This window comes from Rhinatrema bivittatum, chromosome 6, assembly GCF_901001135.1.
Source record: "Rhinatrema bivittatum chromosome 6, aRhiBiv1.1, whole genome shotgun sequence".
Classification (NCBI taxonomy): Eukaryota; Metazoa; Chordata; class Amphibia; order Gymnophiona; family Rhinatrematidae; genus Rhinatrema; species Rhinatrema bivittatum.
In genome coordinates this window covers 243,087,928-243,108,162 of record NC_042620.1, presented here as the reverse complement: position 1 = coordinate 243,108,162, position 20,235 = coordinate 243,087,928, and the positions used below count along the sequence as shown (strand labels likewise).

The 20,235-nt window shown below is 40.0% G+C and overlaps 1 protein-coding gene across 1 annotated transcript in view; it reads left to right on the top strand.

Annotated features, from left to right (window-relative positions):
- Positions 1–20,235, top strand: part of WDR44 (WD repeat domain 44) — a 150,325-nt gene that overhangs the window by 57,373 nt on the left and 72,717 nt on the right. Inside the window, exons 8-12 of the mRNA XM_029606697.1 lie at positions 2,511–2,594; positions 4,792–4,898; positions 8,027–8,178; positions 18,548–18,686; positions 18,830–18,894. Of these exons, the coding sequence (XP_029462557.1) occupies positions 2,511–2,594; positions 4,792–4,898; positions 8,027–8,178; positions 18,548–18,686; positions 18,830–18,894 (547 nt within the window). The remainder of the gene's footprint in view (positions 1–2,510; positions 2,595–4,791; positions 4,899–8,026; positions 8,179–18,547; positions 18,687–18,829; positions 18,895–20,235) is intronic.

The window sequence follows — 20,235 nt, the reverse complement described above, 5'->3', positions numbered from 1 at the left end:
TATGAGAGACTGGTGGGGTTTTCAGTGCTTTCCCAGCTCTTCTTTTGGCTGTATGAGTCCTCTCCATGTCCGTATTGTCTGCTACATGGAGGTTGGAGTGCCACATAATTTTGTTAATGTAGGTGTCTTGGACATGAATAGGTTGGAAACACTGCTTAAGACAGTGATTTCTGTGATGAGGTTGTAGAAAAGGTTTCTATCTGATAACTCTCTCAAATATTGTTGTGTAAGCAACACTGTACTATAAACCTATGGCTCCAGTGTCAGCTAAGCTTTTCAGAAGGTCATTTGCAGAGATCTGTGCATTCTGTTTTTCAGATCAGTTTTTGGACAGTAATATCTGGTTTTCCAGATCTTCCCTTGACTTAAACAGTTCCATGTAGCTTCCATTTTTTAACAATGTTTCTGACAATTGAAATTGCTAGCTGGAAATTTTTAGAAATGTTTTTATAGCCTTCCCTTGCTTTATAAGAGTGAATTATCTTCATATTCAAATGCTCAAACTGCTGCTGACACTCTTCGCATGTTACTCCCATGCCTTCTGTTAAGGGTAGTAACTGCCACTCCTTGCAGATACCTCCATGCAGAATTGTTACATCTAAAGTTTCATAATCTAACAGGTGTGTTGCAAAATCGATTGCAAAGTTCCATGTAAAACAAACCAGAAAAAAATATTTAAACAGGAAGAGTTCAATAATTCCAAAATGCCAAATCTTTATTGAAATGTCAGTCCCCCAACACGGACCGTGTTTCACAAAGGCTGCATCGGGCATTGCATTCTTGAGAAATGTCTGCAGAAACAAAATCAATTGAACAATTGTTAGGACCAAAGAGAGGATGGCATGGCTACAGAGGCAACTGTAAAAACACAAGGAAATACATACTCCATTAGATACATCAAGGGGAATTTCCAGAGGATAATTTGGGGGGTTGAACCAATTACCTGAAATAACACATCACTCAAGTTAAAACAAATTTCAAAGGACCAATTACAGATAAAAGAAGGCTCAAATGGAAACCAGAAGATAACTTTATAATTGCAAGAGCACCGTTCTGGGGGGTTTCAAGTATTTCTTGATGCTTACTTTTCTTCACTCCTATGTCCCATTGATCCTCTCTTTATAGGAGATGCAGTGATTTTATCAACCTGCTTCTTACTGCCATTGTTTTCTACGATTTAACATCCTTCTTACAGTGAATTTCTAGGGAAATTCTGCTCAAAATATTTAAAATTCTGCATCTCTAAATAATAACTTTTTTCTGTAGTAATTTAAAATGTAATTTACTGTCATGTAAATTGTGTTATTTTGACCAATATAAAGTTTGCAGAATTTAAAAATTGTTTTTGCGCAGAATTCCCCCAGGAGTACCTCAGGTACTCCCCTTAGATTGTTAGATCTTTGGGACAGGGACTTATACAGAATCCTAGTTTCCCTACTTCTCAGCCTATTGCTGACATCAGTAGACTACTCCTACTAATTCCTACTTAAAATAAATGTGGGAAGTTTCTGCTGGGACCCTGGGGTCAACAGACTTGTTTGTTTTTCTGGGATAATACAGTGGATATGGTACAGTTACAGAAGATCCTGGATAGAAGCAGTGATATGGACTAGATGACTTTCTCAGTTCTCTTTCTTAGTAACATAGTAAATGACAGCAAATAAAAACCAAAATGTTCCACCCAGTAGCAATTGATCCAGTTTGGGCAGATGCGCATACAGAGTCCCACATGGAACCCGACATGCACTCTCCCTCTCTGTCTTTAGGGCTGCACCTGCTGCTTTGTGCAGGTTCCCCCTGCCTTCTAGGAAGCACAGTGTGATTATATCACTGCTGTTTTTGGTCCTGTTATTCCCTGATTTATCTTTTAAGAGTTCAGTTCTTTTCTTTTATGGCGTTTTTCAAATCTCAATTAATTCATCTCATTCCTTGTTTAATTCTTGTTAACTGATCCATACAAGCATGATATTGATATTCAAGGCTTTTTTTTTTCTCCTTTTAGGGGAGAAATTCATTCTGGAAACCCTCTTACTCTTATTAAATATGTAACGAGTATGAGTGACAGTTTTTCAGAACTTTCTCGCCACAGTCTGTCACTATTACAGATTCTTTTTTTTGAGAGGGGCGGGAGCACCTATTTATCCTACCAGCATCTTCTGTTGTATGACTGTCCTTTCTACAATCCTTCCTGCCAAATGGATTGACCCCTATGTCTACCCCTTTTGGTAAGGATAGCCAAGCCTGCAGCTAATCCAACAGAAGTGCGGATTTGGAATTCCAGCAGTTATGAGGACTGAAGCTCAAAATACCTCATTTGCTGAGATTTCATAAAGACTGACACACGCTTTGAAGATGCTTTTGTTGTTATTGATGCCTCTAGTGATGCAGACAGTTAATTTTGTTTAATAGAATTATGCATGTGCATAACACACTTTTGAAATCTGTCAAAGCGTTTTACATAGAATCATAACCTTGATGTTTGTGGTTTGTTTGTTTGTTTTTTTTTATAGTAATGATGCTGCACAGTCAGATGATGAGGACAAACTTCAGCCACATCAAACGGATTCTGATGGTGGAAGATTAAAACAAAAAACGTAGGAGACCTTCGTTATATTTAAAAAAAAAAAACAAAAAAACATACAAAGCCATTTTGTACACCCTTACTTGTTAGGTATTGTTTTTTGAGAATGACACCCTTTACTTCTTCTAAAATGCTACTGAACATAGAAAGCTGCATATATTTACATTACTGAACTTACAGTTATAAAGTATTTTAAAGTGCTATTTGGATGCCTTGCATTACCAACAGGCCGATTCAGTACCCGTTTAGCACCCTTTTGGCCGCACTTCTATTACCCAAACTCGCAAAAACTAATAGCACTCATCACATGCACATTTTACTCTCAGAAATTGCCTGCCCAGAGGCAGGCATTAATCATAGACAGCACCGGAAAAGTGTATAGAAAAGCAGAAAAAACTGCTTTTCTGTACACCCTCCGACTTAATATCATAGCAATATTAAGTCTGAGGTCCCAAAAAAAAAAGAAAATCTGTCTGTGGGTTTGAAAATGGACGCTCAATTTTGCCGGCGTCCGTTTTCCGAATCCATGGCTGTCAGCGTTCGACGACCAACACCTGTAAAATTAAGCGTCGGTTGTCGGACCTGCTGCTATTGTCCCTAGCACCTCCTTATTAGCGCGGGCCCTAATTTATTTAGATTAGGAGAGGTGCCTGGGCGTGCGTCGGGAGAGTGGGTGCTCAACACGGAGCACCGGCTCCCCTGCACTTTATATTGAATGGGCCTGATAGGGAGGTTACCTGCAAGGTGGACGTTCCTAGATAACAGTGGACAAAACTTAAAGGATCCATTGTAAGGGCAATACATCTTTAAGCAGAAAAAAAAGTCAATGGGATTTTCAAAGGAGAGATCTGAAAGATAAAGGGGAGGAAAAATTAGCTTTCTAAGGGTACAAGGATTCTTAAGAAGAGGAGGACAAGGGGGAGTGTCTAGAATGACTGAGGGAAACAGGGAGGTATTTAGTTGATGGCCCTATTAGGTATGTGCGCGGGATACAGAAAGTAAAATGTGCAGCCAAGCCGCACATTTTACTTTCAGAAATTAGCGCCGACCTTTGGGTCGGCGCTAATTTCTTCCAGCACCGGGAAAGTGCACAGAAAAGCGGTAAAAACTGCTTTTTTTGTGCACCCTCCAACATAATAGCATAGTGATATTAAGTTGAAGGTCCCGAAGAGTAAAAAAAATGTTTAAAAAAAAAAAAATAAATTTGAATTCGGGCCGAAAACCGGACGCTCAATTTTGCCGGCGTCCAGTTTCCGAGCCCATGGCTGTCAGCGGCCTCGAGAACCGACGCCGGCAAAATTGAGTGTCTGCTGTCAAACCCGTTGACAGCCGCTGCTCCTGTCAAAAAGGAGGCGCTAGGGACGCGCTAGTGTCCCTAGCACCTCCTCTTGCCCGGATCTACTGCCGGACCTAATTTAAATACTGCATCGTGTGCACCGGCGAGTGGCCGTTCGCCCACTCTCCCACAGACTTCACTGTATCGGCCCGAAAGTAACTAGCCTGCTTACCTTGGTTTCACTTCCTGGTTGCCTTCAGCTTAAGCCTGAGTGAGTCCTCCAACCTGCCTCCTGCAGCAGGAATATGGTAGGAGTGGAAGAGCCGGACCTTGCTGTTCACATGCCATCTATTCCTGCGTGTAGCCAGTCAGCTGAGTCTGTTCCTCCTGTGAATTTAAGAAAGTATGTGTTAGGCGCAGGAGATCCTAAGTTGCAGGGAAATAAGGTAAAGACAAAGTTCACGAAAATCTGACATGTAAACAGGAAAGAAATGGGCAGATTACATGGGTTTATTATCAGTGTATGTTTCCATATACAAATGAAATAGTTTGAACTTTAAATATATTCTGCTTCAGGGCCAGTCCTGTGCGCTCTGGCACAAGGAATCTGGGTTTGAATTGCCTGTCTGGTAACTCAGGCCCAGGTAGGGTGGGAAGAAGGCTGCTGTTGTGAAGGCAGCGCCTGCTAAGGGTGCAGCACAGAGGAAGCTTCCTTGTGGATCTTGAACAGGTACAAACTCTGAGCTGCTCAGGAATGGTGTCTGGGGGGGGCAAGGTTAAAGATGGAGGGATAAAAATGGGAAAAGAAAAAATATAAAAGTTCTGTTTTCTACTTCAGGAGTAAATTGAATCATAGTCAGTCAAACCTAAATATCCTCAATTTATCATTTCATATGCTGTAGAACATAAAAGACCACCTTTTCTGTGTCCTTAGGACTCAGCTCAAAAAATTTTTCGGGAAATCGGTGAAGAGAGCAAAACACCTTGCCGAAGAGTATGGTGAACGTGCTGTTAATAAAGTTAAAAGTGTTAGGGATGAAGGTAAGTTAAAATGCTGAATAGTGAATTCAAAGAAATTGGTTATACCAAAATCCATCATTACTTGGTACCCACTGAATTCTGGTGGAGCAAGTTAATGGCAGAACTTGTGAATCTCAGATCAGCTGTCATCTGCTTAATCTGTATTTGTTTAAACCTTTTTAAAAGCTTTTTGGGCCTGATTTTATGTGTGTAAATCACCTTTTGAAAACTCATTAAGACATTGTGCGGGTAACAACATACACACAACCTAATTTTTAATGTTCTTTTATTTGCACTCGCAAGAGGCATTATGGGGGATGGAGTGAGGAAGGAATTTACGTGCATACTTTCAACAATGCACGTAAAATCTATACATATGTACTAGCACAGAATTGATGAACCACAAATTTTCAACGTGGACTTAAGTACATTGTCTGCAGGTTGTTTCAGAATTATCTTCTTGAATCCTGTGTCCATGGTTATGAGTACTAAACATCCCTAAGAACATAAGAAATTGCCATACTGGGTCAGACCAAGAGTCAATCAAGCCCAGCATCCTGTTTCCAACAGTGGCCAATCCAGGCTACAAGTACCTGGCAAATACCCAAACACTAAGTATATCCCATAATACTGATGCTAGAAATAGCAGTCGCTATTTTCTAAATCAACTTGATTAATAGCAGGTAATGGACTTCTCCTCCAAGAACATATCCAAACCTTTTTTAAACCCAGCTACACTAACTGCACTAACCATATCCCCTGGCAACAAATTCCAGAGTTTAATTGTGCGTTGAGTGAAAGAATTTCTTCAATTAGTTTTAAATGTGCTACATGCTAACTTCATGGAGTGCCCCCTAGTCCTTCTATTATCCGAAAGAGTAAAAAACCGATTCACAATTTTTATATTGAATGGGCCTCATGATTTTAAACACCTCTATCATATCTCCCCTCAGCTGTCTCTTCTCTAAGCTGAACAGCCCTAACCTCTTTAGTCTTTCCTCATAGGGGAGCTGTTCCATCCCCTTTATCATTTTGGTCACCCTTCTCTGTACTTTTTCTATCGGAACTATATCTTTCTTGAGATGTGGCGACCAGAATTGTACACAGTGTTCAAGGTGCTGTCTCATCATGGAGCGATACAGAGGCATTATGACATCCTCCGTTTTATTGACCATTCCCTTCCTAATAATTCCTAACATTTATTTTATTTATTTTAAGTTTTTCTATACCGGCATTCGCGATAAATATCGCATTGTTTGCTTTTTTGACTGCTGCAGCACACTGAGCCGATGATTTCAAAGTATTATCTCCTATGATGCCTAGATCTCTTTCCTGAGCAGTAGCTCCTAATATGGAACCTAACATCGTATAACTACAGAATGGTTTGTTTTTTCCCTATATGCATCACTTTGCACTTCACTCATCGTATTCCTTTCCAGATCATTTATAAATATATTGGAAAGCATGGGTCTTAGTACAGAGCCTTGAGGCACTCCACTATTTACCCTTCTCCACTGAGAAAATTGTCCATTTTAATCCTACTCTCTGGTTCCTGTCTTTTAACCAGTTTGTAATCCACGAAAGGACATCGCTGCCTCTCCATGACTTTTTACTTTTTTTTTTTAGAAGCCTCTCATGAGGAACTTTGTCAAATGCCTTCTGAAAATCCAAATACACTACATCCACCAGTTCACCTTTATCTACATGTTTGTTAACCCCTTCCAAAAAGTGAAGCAGATTTGTGAGGCAAGACTTGCTTTGGGTAAAGCCATGTTGACTTTGTTCCATTAAACCATGTCTTTCTATATGTTCTGTGATTTTGATCTTTAGAACACTTTCCACTATTTTTTCTGGCACTGAAGTCAGGCTAACTGGTCTGTAGTTTCCTGGATTGCCCCTTGAGCCCTTTTTAAATATTGGGATTACATTAGCCGCCCTCCATTCTTCAGGTACAATGGATGATTTTGATAGGTTACAAATTTTTACTAATAGATCTGAAATTTCATTTTTTAGCTCCTTCAGAACCCTGGGGTGTATATCATCTGGTCCAGGTGATTTACTACTCTTCAGTTTGTCAATCAGGCCTACCATATCTTCTAGGTTCACCATGATTTGGTTCAGTTCATCTGAATCATTACCCATGAAACCCGTTCTGGAGAAGGTTATCTCCTCAACAACCTCTTCAGTAAACACCAAAGCAAAGAAATCATTTAGTCTTTCTGCAATGGCCTTATCTTCTCTAAGTGCCCCTTTAACCCCTCGATCATCTTAACAGTCCAACTGACTTCCTCGCAGGCTTTCTGCTTCAGATATATTTTAAAGTTTTTACTGTGAGTTTTTGCCTCTATGGCCAACTTCTTTTAAAATTCTCTCTTATCCTGTCTTATCAATGTCTTACATTTAATTTGCCAGCGCTTATGCTTTATCCTATTTTCTTCTTTTGGATCCTTCTCCAATTTTTCAATAAAAAGTTTTTGGCTAAAATAGCCTCGTTCACCTCATCTTTTAACCATGCCGGTAATCGTTTTGCCTTCTTTCCACCTTTCTTAATGTGTAGAATACATCTGGACTGTGCTTCTAGGATGGTATTTTTTAACAATGTCCATGCCTTTTTCACACTTTTTACCTTTGTAACTGCTCCTTTCAATTTTTTTCTATTTTTCTCATTTTATCAAAATTTCCCTTTTGAAAGTTTAGCGCTAGAGCCGTAGATTTACATACTGTTCCCCTTCCTGTCATTAATTCAAATTTGATCATATTATGATCACTATTGCCACCGTTACCTTTTTCACCAAATCCTATGCTCCACTAAGAATTAGATCTAATATTGCTCCCTCTCTTGTCGGTTCCTGAACCAATTGCTCCATAAAACTGTCATTTATTCCATCCAGGAACTTTATCTCTCTAGCATGTCCTGATGTTACATTTACCCAGTCAGTATTGGGGTAATTGAAATCTCCCATTATTACTGCACTACCAATTTGGTTAGCTTCCCTAATTTCTCTTAGCATTTCACTGTCCGTCTCACCATCTTACTAGTTTACCACAATGATGAAACTCTCAAGTCTGTTAATGTAGAAAATGTTAATGATGGTGATGCTAGTTGTTTATATCCCATGAACTATTTTTTCTTTCTGTACTTGACTTAGTCTTTCATACCGATCAAGATGATCCATCTTCTAGTGATGATGAAGGAATGCCATACACAAGACCAGTGAAATTTAAAGCTGCACATGGCTTCAAGGGACCTTTTGACTTTGAACAGATAAAAGTTGTTCAGGATCTCAGTGGTGAGCATATCGTAAGTTATATTTTTTTTTCCAATATCCTCTATATTATCTATTCTTTGTTTTAGTAAAGACCATTTGTTCCTTGGTGATGACGTGCTCCGTCCTTCATTGAGACTAATTTGGACCATCCACTTATGAAATGGCTCCTGAATTTTCTCCCGCAGTAGTCTGAAGTCATTTTTGATTCATTATTTTCCTTTTCTCCCCTCACCCACTGCCAGCCAGCCATCATTGTAGCACTACTGATGATGGAGAAATAAACATTTTCTGCTCAACTAATCATTTGATAATTCAATAGTATGTGGTGTAGGAGGGGCACTCAAAGAGCTTCCATTACTTTTCCTTTCTTCAACATCTGAATAGGTTGCTTCATCAGGCCACCAAACTTCATTCCAGTATCTATCACATGGGTATGCTATGCACTTTTTAATGGTAAAGTTTTGTTCTAAGATAGATCACCTGAAGCTGTAGACTTTGCTTTAAGAGTCATCTGAAGCTATTCTTAGCTATAGTTGGAGTTAGTGAAGTTTTAGGGTGATAATGGAGATTATGGAAAATCCAAGTTAGTTTATGATCCTTCGTATAATTTAACACTGCCACAGATTGTAAAATTTTTCAGTCACCTAGGTGGCCATACACTGCTAGATAGCTCCAGGTCATGGACAGAGAAATTGCTTACAAGGCATGTATACCTCTTAATAGTCAAACCCTTTTATGGATATATGTAACACAGAAGACAAGTGCAGTGCTTTTCTATTTGCTGCAATATTTATGGGTACTAAGGATTAGAACTGAGAAGCAGTCTACAAAACAGGATAGGAGGTTTATAAGAGAGTTCATTGGCCTGCTTCCTTGTATATACTGTTCTGAAAGGATAAGCAGGATGTAGTACTGTAGTTCTCATAGCTGGGTAAATTCATCAGACAGAGCCCAGCTGGTAAAGATTACTATAAAGATTTTAGCATGCTCAACTGAGCATGTGCATGGTGTCCCATGTCACAGACATCAAACGGGACTCCCGTCAGCTCTAGCGTTTCTGTGGAGCCTAATGGTTGCATTTTTCATCCCTGTTCTTAAATGTTTTCTTGTTCGTCTGTTTTCATCACAGGGCCTCAGTTCACCTTTTTTCAGCATCTTTGTGTTCACTAGGTATGTTATTTTTCAGTTGAGTTAGTTTTTTTGTTTTTTTTTTTTTAATTTAATTTTTTGGAATACAACATCGTCTTCAAACAGCAAAAGATAGTACCATTGTAAACCAGTCGGTACTGACAACTATTCAGCCCTAAGTCAGGACATTAATCAGCAGATCTACATGCAGCTAAGATTCCTAATCACATTGCAGTGTTTTCATGTAACTTGTCACTCCCCCACCCCCTTCAGACTGAATAGCGCTTATGTCGTCAGAGTCCAGGGTGAACAGCTGAAACAGTTTTTATTAATTTTTGTTATCTGCCGAGTGCATCGGTATCAGTGCATTGAGTAGTATTGGTCAAGTTTTTTGTAAAATTATCTAGTTTGATTTTGCCTCATTGGGTTTTTGGCCAAGGCCCCTGAAAGAGAAGAGGACCAATGCCATCAACAAGTGTTCCTGGAAAAGGCATCAGTATCAAGAACTGCCAAACTACTGTCAATTTCCAGTGCATTAGGTGGGAGGAAGCTTTCCCATGGTGCAGATGTTCATAAAGGTCTAGGCATCAACAGACAAGGGATACAATCACTGAGGCTTTGTCTTCTAACCAGGTGCACACTCAGACTGAGCCATCAACATGATTCTGGTACAGAGTCTGAGTAGTTCTGTGGATATACCTATGTATCTGAGTACTACTCTAATCAGGAGGATTCAGCAGGTCTCTCCTTTGATCCCTCTACTTCGAAGGACCACTTTCGCTGATTTTCTAAAAAGGAGATAGAGCAGCTTTTAAACTAGAACAAAGGGGAAAGCAGATAGTCATTCATCAGTGCATGGTTCGGAGGGAGGTATCTTTGAAGTATACTAATGAAGCAGGAGAGTTAGGGCATCCCAACAGAGAGGTTCCAATAAAAAGCAAAAGTAACCAATGTGCCTATAAGTAAAAATTCACCTGAGCTAAAAGATTCCAAATTATCCGTCAACTGAAAAGCAGGCTGTTAATACAAACAAAAAGTACACATTGAAATGTCTGTATGTCAATGTCCGAAGTCTAAGAAGTAAAATGGGAGAATTAGAATATATAACAGTGAATGATGACATAGACTTAATTGGCATCTCAGAGACATGGTGGAAGGAGGATAACCAATGGGACAGTGCTATACCAGAGTACAAATTATATCGCAATGATAAGGAGGAGCAATTTGGTGGTGGAGGGTTGGCGCTTTAAGTCTGGGTTGGCATAGAGTCCAACAGGATAAAGATCCTGCAAGAGACTAAATGCACAATAGAATCTTTATGGATAGAAATCCCATGTGTGTTTGGGAAGATTAAAGCGATAGGAGTATACTACCGTCCACCGGGCCAAAATAAGGCGCATGATGAAATGCTAAGAGAAATTAGGGAAGCTAACCAGATTGGTAATGCAGTAATAATGGGAGATTTCAATTTCCCCAATATTGACTGGATAAATGTAATATCAGGACACGCTAGAAAAATAAAGTTCCTGGATGGAATAAATGACAGTTTTATGGAGCAATTGGTTCAGGAACCGATGAGAGAGAGAGAGCTACTTTAGATCTTATTCTTAAAGGAACGTAGGATTTGGTGAGAGAGGTAACAGTGGTGGAGCCGCTTGGCAATAGTAATCATAACATGGTCAAATTTGAATTGACTAGAAGGGGGACAATAAGTAAATCCACGGCTCTTAGCACTAAATTTTCAAAAGGGAAACTTTGATAAAATGAGAAAAATAGTTAGAAAAAACTGAAAGGTGCAGCTGCAAAGTTTAAGAGTGTAGAACAAGCATGGACATTGTTAAAAAACACTATCTTAGAAACACAGACCAGATGTCTTCCATACATTACGAAAGGTGGAAGGAAGGCCAAATGATTGCTGGTATGATTAAAAGGTGAGGAGAAGAGGCTATTTTAGCCAAAAGATCTTCCTTCAAATATTGGAAGAAGGATCCATCAGAAGAAAATAGCAAAAAGCATAAGCATTGGCAAGTTAAATGTAAAACATTGATAAGACAGGCTAAAAGAGAATTTGAAAAGAAGTTGGCCGTAGATGCAAAAACTCATAATAAAAACTTTTAAAAATATATCTGAGGCAGGAAGCCTGTGAGGGAGTTGGTTAGACCGTTAGATGATCGAGGGGTTAAAGAAGCACTTAGGTAAGATAAGGCCATCGTGGAAAGATTAAATGAATTCTTTGCTTCATTGTTTACTGAGGAGGATGTTGGGGAGATACCCGATTTGGAAGACTGTTTTCGAGGGTAATGATTCAGATGAACTGAGTCAAATCACAGTGGAACCTGAAAAGATGATGTAGGCCAGATTGACAAACTGAAGTGTAGCAAATCACCTAGACCGGATGATATACATCCCAGGGTTCTAAAAGCACTCAAAATGAAATTTCAGACCTATTACAAGTAATTTGTAACCTATCATTAAAATCATCCATTGTACCTGAACACTGGAAGGTAGCCAATGTAACCCCGATATAAAAAAAAAAAAAAAGGCTCCAGAGGTGATCCGGGAAACTAGACCGGTGAGCCTGACTTTAGTGCCAGGAAAAATCGAGGAAACTATTATAAGGAATAAAATCCAGAACATATAGATAGATATGATTTACTGGGACACAGCAAGCATGGATTTACCCAAGGGCAAGTCTTGCCTCTCAAATTATTTATATATTTTATATATATATATATATATATATATATATATAAAGTTTTTTGTTTTTTTTTGAGGGAGCAAATAAGCAAATGGATAAAGGTGAACTGGTAGATGTGGTGTATTTAGATTTTCAGAAGGCGTTTGACAAAGTCTCTCATGAGAGGCTTCTAAGAAAATTAAAAAGTCATGGGATAGGTGATGTCCTTTTGTGCATTACAAACTGGTTAAAAGAAAGGAAATGGAGAGTAGGTTTAAATGGTCTGTTGTCACGGCAGAAAAAGGTAAAAAGTGGAGTGCCTCAGGGATCTGTACTTGGACCGGTTCTTTTTAATATATTTATAAATGATCAGGAAAGAGGTACAACGAGTGAGGTGATCAAATTTGCAGATGACAAAAAATTATTCAGAGTAGTTAAATCACAAGCGAATTGTGATAAAATTGCAGGAGAACATTGCGAGACTGGAAGATTGTGTCCCTATGGCAGATGAAATTGAAATATTTGGACAAGTGCAAAGTGATGCATATAGGGAAAAATAACTCATGCTATAACTACATAATGTTAGGTTCCATTTTAGGAGTTACCACCCAGGAAAAAGATCCGGGTGTCAGTTAATATTATATTGACATTTTCGGCTCAGTGTGCTGTGGCAGTCAAAAAAGTAAACAGAATGTTAGGAATTATTTGGAAGGGAATGGTAAATAAACAGAGGATATCATAGTGCCTCTATATCACTCAATGGTTAGACCACTTCTTGAATACTGTGTGCAATTCTGATCACCGTATCTCAAAACAAATATAGTTGCACTGGAGAAAGTACAGAGAAGGGCGACCAAAATGATAAAGGGCATGAAAATGGCTCCTCTATGAGGAAAGGCTAACGGGGATAGGGCTGTTCAGCTTGGAGAAGAGACGGCTGAAGAGGGGATATGATTAGAGGTCTCCAAAATCATGAAAGGACTTGAACGGGTTTATGTGAAATAGTTCTTTACTCGTTTGAATAAAACAAGGACTAGGGGACACTCCATGAAGTTAGCAAGTAGCACATTTAAAACTAATTAGAGAATATTATTTTTCATTCAATGCACAATTGAGCTCTGGAATTCATTGCCAGAGGATATGGTTAAGGCAACTAGTGTAGCTGGGTTTAAAATAGATTTGGGTAAATTCCTGGAGGAGAAGTCCATAAACTATTAATCAATAGGAAACAGCCACTGCTTGTTGCCGGCATTAGTAGCATGGGATCTATTTAATGTTTGGGTACTGGCCAGGTACTTGTTACTTGGATTGGCCATTGGTGGAGACAGGATACTGAGTTTCCTGGACTCATTATGGCATATGTTATGTTCTTATGAATGGAACAAACATTCCCTTTGATTTATGGAAGGAGGAGAGTCCAGGGCAAAAATGCTTGACATTCTCCAATTTGAGGACCCTCGAAGAAAATTATGGCAGTGCCCATCAATGAGATTCTGCAGGAGACATACATGAGAACATGGAGACATCCCTCTCTGCCTCACCAGTGAATAAGAAGACAAACACAATCCATAGTATCCAGAAGGCTCCCGGATTTGAGAAGCAGGCAGCTGTCTCATCAGTCAGTTGTAGTCTAATCCACTCTCAAAAGGCTGAGAGGTCTAGAACCTGCTCATTGGTGTCCGTGGGGAACAAATCTTCTTTCCTTGACCTTTCTGGAAGAAAGGTATATCAGCGTGCTATGCTCTGTGCCCACATAGCATTCTATCAACTCTTCATGGATCAGTGTATGTGAAACTTACTGAAAGAGATGAAAGGGCATAAGCGCATTTCCCTCAGGAGGCATGTGGTTCCCTAGAGTCACTTGTGGACAAGGGAAATGAGTTTGAAAACACATGGTTTGCTCAGTCTACAATGTTTTTTAAATATCTTCCAGAGTCTTTGCAGTAGGTATTTCTATCCACAGATATGCATGCCTGTGGGCATTAGACTTCAGAAAATATGTCCAAGAGACTTGTAGTTGTACCATGCAATGGACAGAATTTCTCAAGGCTCAAAACCATTGTGCTACACTTCAGACTCTGCCTACTGCCACTCGGACCCACTACATCTAGGAAGCTTTGGAGTAGGATGTCGAGGAGGCGTTATCCTCTCTCCGCTTGTCCCTGTCAATAGAAAAAAATTCGCTATCATCCCAGACAGCAGAGGATGCTAAAGCCACAGCCTGTATCCTTGAAAGTGATTTTGACCTGGGATGTAGTTTTAACTGCATCCAGAAGTGTATAGCCACGATCCTAGTATCTGTGCCTGAGAGCCTTCCTGTCGGGGGGGGAAAAGCTGAGGTTTTATGTAAACCATTGACCCAGGATAACCACAGATACAGTTTCTCAAAAAAGGATACAGATTACATAATTTGTAATCCCAGCCAAATTGTCCCCTCCCCTTCTCTCTGAAAAGCTCTTGGTTTGCTTCTCAACATTAGGAACTACTGCAAAAAGAAATCTCCCTCTTAAAGGCCAATGCAGTTGAACCCATCCCACCAGGAGAAAGAGGCCGCGTATTTTATTCTAAGTACTTGGAATAAACATGGGGACTCTGTCCTATCCTAGACCTGAGGGCTTTGAACAGATTCCTAGTAAAGGAAAAGTTCAATATGTTTTTCTGGGTACCTTGATTCCTGTCATTAAAAAAGATGACGACTGTGCTCCCTCAGTTTAAAAGATGGTTATTTGCAGATTGAGAAATTCCTGTGACCTAAAAATTTCTCTGATGGGTAGTGGGGAATCCCCACTGCTGCTGTTCAACCTAGTATCAGCAGTACGTGTTTTCATAAAATGTCTTGCGGTTATGGCTGTACATCTACATAATTAGGGGTGCATATATTTCCCTACTTGGATGGTTAGCTGGTCAAGAGCACATCTCAAGGGGATGTCATAGAATCAATGAGCAAAATCATCTGGATGCTGGAGTTGCTATGGTTCATCATAAGTTATCCCAAATCCCTTTTTTCATCTCAATTTGAATTGTAAGAACTCTGCTATATACAACTCGGGCAAAATCCTTTCTTCCACAGGAAAGGATCCATCACGTTGATGTCTGCAATGAAATAAATAAAAGACAGCAGACATCAGCATGGAACATGTTTAGCATGTTAGGCCTTATGGCATCAGGGTTCAAATCACTCAAGATTGTCTGGACAGCATTCGAGCCACCCAGCAGATCTAGCTAAAGGAATCTCCTTCCAAATTCTTTCAACCCAAATTGTTGTATTCATGGATATATGTAACCTGGGCTGGGGAGTTCATGTAGAAGGGGCTGTACACCCAGGGCTGTTGGTCTGCTCTAATAAAGTTTCATCAGATAAGTTTCCTAGAACTAAGGGCAGTATAATGTGCTCTAAAGGCTTCCAGAGATTGCTGGACCAACAGAATTGTCCTCATTCAGACAAACAGCTGACAATGTTTAAATGAGCAAGCAGGTAAGTACAGGATTATACCTTCTATGTCTGGAAGCTTTCCACATATAAGCCTGGGCTAACTCTCAAGGGATTGTCCTAAGGGCCACATACCTGGCAAGCAAGGAGAATGTCCTAGGTCAAATTGAGTCTCATCCTAGAATCTTACAAATAATGCCTCGACAGAGGTGTGGCAAATTGGATATTCTGCAAGTGGGGAACACCGTGGTGAGTCAATTTGCATCTCCTCCGAACAGAGAGCTGCTGAATTTCTGCTCCAGAAGAGGGACCCGATGCAAACTAGCCTCAGATGCCTTCTCCCTAGATTGAGGTTTTCTGTACACTTACCCTCCAATTCCTCTAGTGGCAAAAATCTTGCTGAAGCTCAGAAAAGACCAGGGGAGCATGATCCTCATAGCCTCCATTTTGGCTCAGGCAGACTTGATTTCCCCTCCTCTAGGAGTTTTCTATCAGGGGACCAATCCAGTTGGGGAATTCTCCAGCTCTCATCACTCAGCATCTGGGAATACTATGTCATTTCAAGATCCGGTCCCTAGTTCACACATGGATGTTGAAAGGCTAACACCGAATGTGATTATCTGCGGATGTGCTTGAATTCTTTTGGCCTCTAGAAAAGATTCCACAAGGAAATCATATGGCTCTAAATGGAGGTGGTCTGCTTCTGGTGTGAGGGAAAGTCTCTAGACCCGCTCCTCTTGCCCCTGTCCACAGCAAAACATTTGAATATCTTCTATATCTTTCAGTCTGGTCTGCAGACTCACTGTTTAGAATTCATCTCAGTGCAATTGGTGCCTGCAGCACCATGTAGAAGGTAAACTCATCTCTGTACAGCCTTTAGTTATGAGATTCATGTTGAGCTTGATTTCCCCCCCCCCCTCCCAGCTTTGACCTAATCTACCCTTTAACTTTTGACCTGATCTACCTCATTATAATGTACCTTGCAGCAATGAACATGGGTGGAATGTTACCCCTCATATTGTAATGTAGTAATTTTACCCCATTGTAATCCGCTTTGAAGTTCACCAGCCACAGAGGGTGGAATAGAAATATTAAACCTTCCATCGGCATCTGGCTGTGCCTTGAGACCTCAGGGTGGTGCTCACCCAGTTGATTAAGCTCCCTTTGAGCTGAAATACCTGACCTGGAAAGTCATAGTTTTGGTGGTGGTCACTTCAGCACACGGTCAGTGAGCTCTGGGCCCTAGTGACTTACTCTCCTTGGATAGGCAGACTGAATGGGCCATATGGTCTTTCTCTGCCATCATGTTTCTGTACTAAGGTTTTTAATAATAAGGCAGTTCGTGCATACATTCTGTATTCCTGTCTATAGTAATGTCTGACTTTCACTTTAACCAGTTGATCATCCTGACATTTTTCTCCAGACCACATGAACACAGAGGTGAACAAGTCTTGCACAGTTTGGAATGCAAAAGAACTTTGCCTTGAGCAGACTGAATTCCATTAGAAAATCCACCCAGCTTTTTTGTTTCTTTTCCCTTAACAAGCCTGGAATTGCCATTGGCAAGTTAGCCTTTCTAGATGAAAAGGAAACTGTAAAACTAAGGGGGGGGGGGGGGGGGGGGGGTCACGATTTGAAAGTCCAAGGGGAAAGACTCAGGAACAATGTCAGGAAATATTTCTTCCTGGAAAGGGTGGTGGATGCATGGCATGCCCTCCCAGAAGAGGTGGTAAAAATCGAGAATGATAATGGAACGCAAAAGGGCACGAGTCAACACAGAAGATCCCTGCTGGCTAGAGAATGGACCTTAAGAAATGGGTTAACTTTTACTATTACACCTAAAGTTTGCATTTCTGCTCAGTAGTTGCTACTACCCTAAAAAAAAAAAAAAACAACTTCTTGCTGGGCAGACTAGATGGACCAATTTAATCTTTATTTTCCATCGTTCACTGGGTTACTATATCTCTTTCTGTTATGTCCAGGAAGGTCTAATTTTGCTTGGGCATGTCAAAACTCACAGTGTTAGAGCCATGGCAGCATTGATGGCCCACCTGAAATCAGCTTCCAAGGAAGAGATTTACAAAGCTGTGACATGGAACTCAGTCCATGCATTCACATCCATTACTGTTTTAAAGACTCCCTGTACAACAATAGGGCTTAGTCAATCTGTCCTGGATAATCTGTTTGAGATCTGGAATCCAGCTTCATCCCCTCTAGGACTTCTTGTTAATTCCAGGTTGCCCCTTAAAAGAAAATAAAAATGGCTTGCAGCCACCAAAATTAGCACTGTATTTATTTTTTCTGGTTGTATTTTCCTCTTGTTTTGATAAGGGCAGCATGTAGTTAGGGATTCCCCACCTATGAGGGCTGCTACACCCTGCTTGTCCTCAAAGAAAGTGAAAGTTGCTTACCAATAATATGTCCTGCAGTTCTCTAAGAACACCTAAGTCATTAACAGGACTCGCGCCTCCCCTTGTTGGAGCCTGTATTTAATTTTATCTACTTTAAAAACTTGAAGGGGCTTCACATAACATCTGTGATGCAGGATAGCGCACACACACTTACTTAGAGCATGCTGGAAGCTTCTAGAAGCTTTGTAATGGCTGAAAGGAAGAGACTGCTTGGAGACCCTGCCCTCCACCAGCATGAGGGAGCCTACTAGGAGACCCTCCAGCCTGAGAGAGAGAGAGAGGTGCAGTCTGGCAGAGAGCACAGGCAGTACGAGGGAGACCCTAACTTTAACCTGCTCCCCCCACTCCTGTTTTGAGGGTCCAGCACTTTGCTGATGGTTGAGCTGCTTGTAAGGTTGAAACTGTAATTTTGATATTTTCATATGTGCTATCCGTGGGTCCCAATGCTTCCTATTTACTTCTATGTGGGTAGCCAGCACTCTTTCTGTGGTGTGGGATAAATACAACTTTACTAGTGATTGAAATAGGTTAGCAATTTGTGCATCTCATTATGTAAATTCCAGCGTTCATAGTAGACTTGGTAGTTGACAGGCAGGTCTTGAGAATACCATATTAATGTGGTCATTGCCATTCTCCTTCCTCCACAATATAACACCTGTTTTTGTATGAATATTTGTTTGCTAATAATGATGAGTTTTGATATACTTCTTTTGGGGGGGAGAAATAATGTATTTTCCTTGTTTTTGTTTTTATAGGGTGCTGTGTGGACTATGAAATTTTCTCACTGTGGCCGATTACTTGCCTCAGCAGGACAGGACAATGTAGTGAGAATATGGGTTTTAAAGCAAGCTTTTGATTATTTTAACAACATGCGAATCAAATACAATAGTGAAGGTAATTATTACATAACATTTCTTATTAGATGCAACTCATGACTTTTCCCTTTCATTGTAATTTTCATCAGTTTACAAAACCTTTCTGAAACCTCTGTAAACGTTTTTTGTTTTTTTTTAATTTTGTTCTGTTTTGCTTTTAAGGTCGTGTGTCTCCCTCACCATCTCAGGAAAGTCTGAATTCTTCCAAATCTGATACTGATGGAGGGGTATGTTTGACTGTTGAACTACATTCTAAATGTGTGCAATGTAATATTTATTGTAACGTAAACTTAATACAATACATATCGTTGAATTGTTGCATTAATACATTATTCTAATATATTGCTAACAATAAAACACCAATATAAATTACTGTCTGACAGTAAAATGAAAATTTATCTTGGTGTGATTTTTTTTTTTTTTAATTCTGCTTCTAGACATAATCATGGGATACTGTTAAAAACAATACTGAGTAATAAAGGACTTGATGACAAAGTTGTTGTGGGCTGAAGGTGAATTTATAAACCAGAATAATGTGTAATAGATATCAGGTTAAGACTACAAAAACTCCTTTATTCAGCTGCACCCACACAAGCATGCCATCATATTTCCTGTGCTAAAGAGTACATTTCCAGCCCTAGAAAGCAGTACTAAATTTCAGGTACATTTGGTATAGAGGCTAAAGCATAAACAAATGTTATCGATTTAAGAATTAAATCCACAAAGTTGGCAAGATTTTGCTGCCACATCAATCCAGCCATATAGCAGCAGTATTCCGCTCTTGGCTTGGGAACCGCTTCTGGTTTGTCAGAACCCTCAGCATCACTATTCTAACACAGCCGAATGTTTAAAAGTCAGTTCGTTGGCCTTCGTACCTTAGTATGAATGTTAAAATGAACAGAGTATTGGAATATTGATATCTGAGAGATGGCTAGCTGCTATAGTTGCTTAGTGAACAAGGTGGGCATATGTTCTGTCCAGTTTGAAAACTAATCATTAAAGCTGGGGCTTGAGTAAGACGAGAGTTTGAGACTAATGTAGAGTTTGCTTTGTTTTTGTTTTTTAAATCCCTTGTGAGGGGGTTAGGTACCCCAGTTTCGAGTAGCTGTGCTTGTCTGATTAGCCTCTTTTTTTTAAGGTGAATGAGAAGTATGCAGAAACCTGCTTGCTATGCTGCCCTACTAGCAAGGGGTGCTGAGGCAAGCATGGAAACCCTCTCCCCTCCCCTGCCCCCCCCCCCCCCACCCCCCCAAGCTATATGACTGAACGCTAACATTTTACATTAGCCTGGATCCCTTAGATTTTGCATTTCAAGACAGGAAGGCAAGTACTAGGGAGTTTAAAAAAATAAATAAATACAATTCTAACAGAAGTCTTTTCCCACTCATATTATTGCACTGGTGAAAGATGTGTATTCTGTACCCTGTTTAAAATTTCTTGATGGGTTTCTGTAGTCCTCTGAATGCCAGATCTCTCTTCCTTATATCCCCCTCTCCCTCATTTAATTCATTAATTCAATTTAATTCATATTTTCCAAGAGCAAATTTAAGGCAGTGTTGAACTAAATG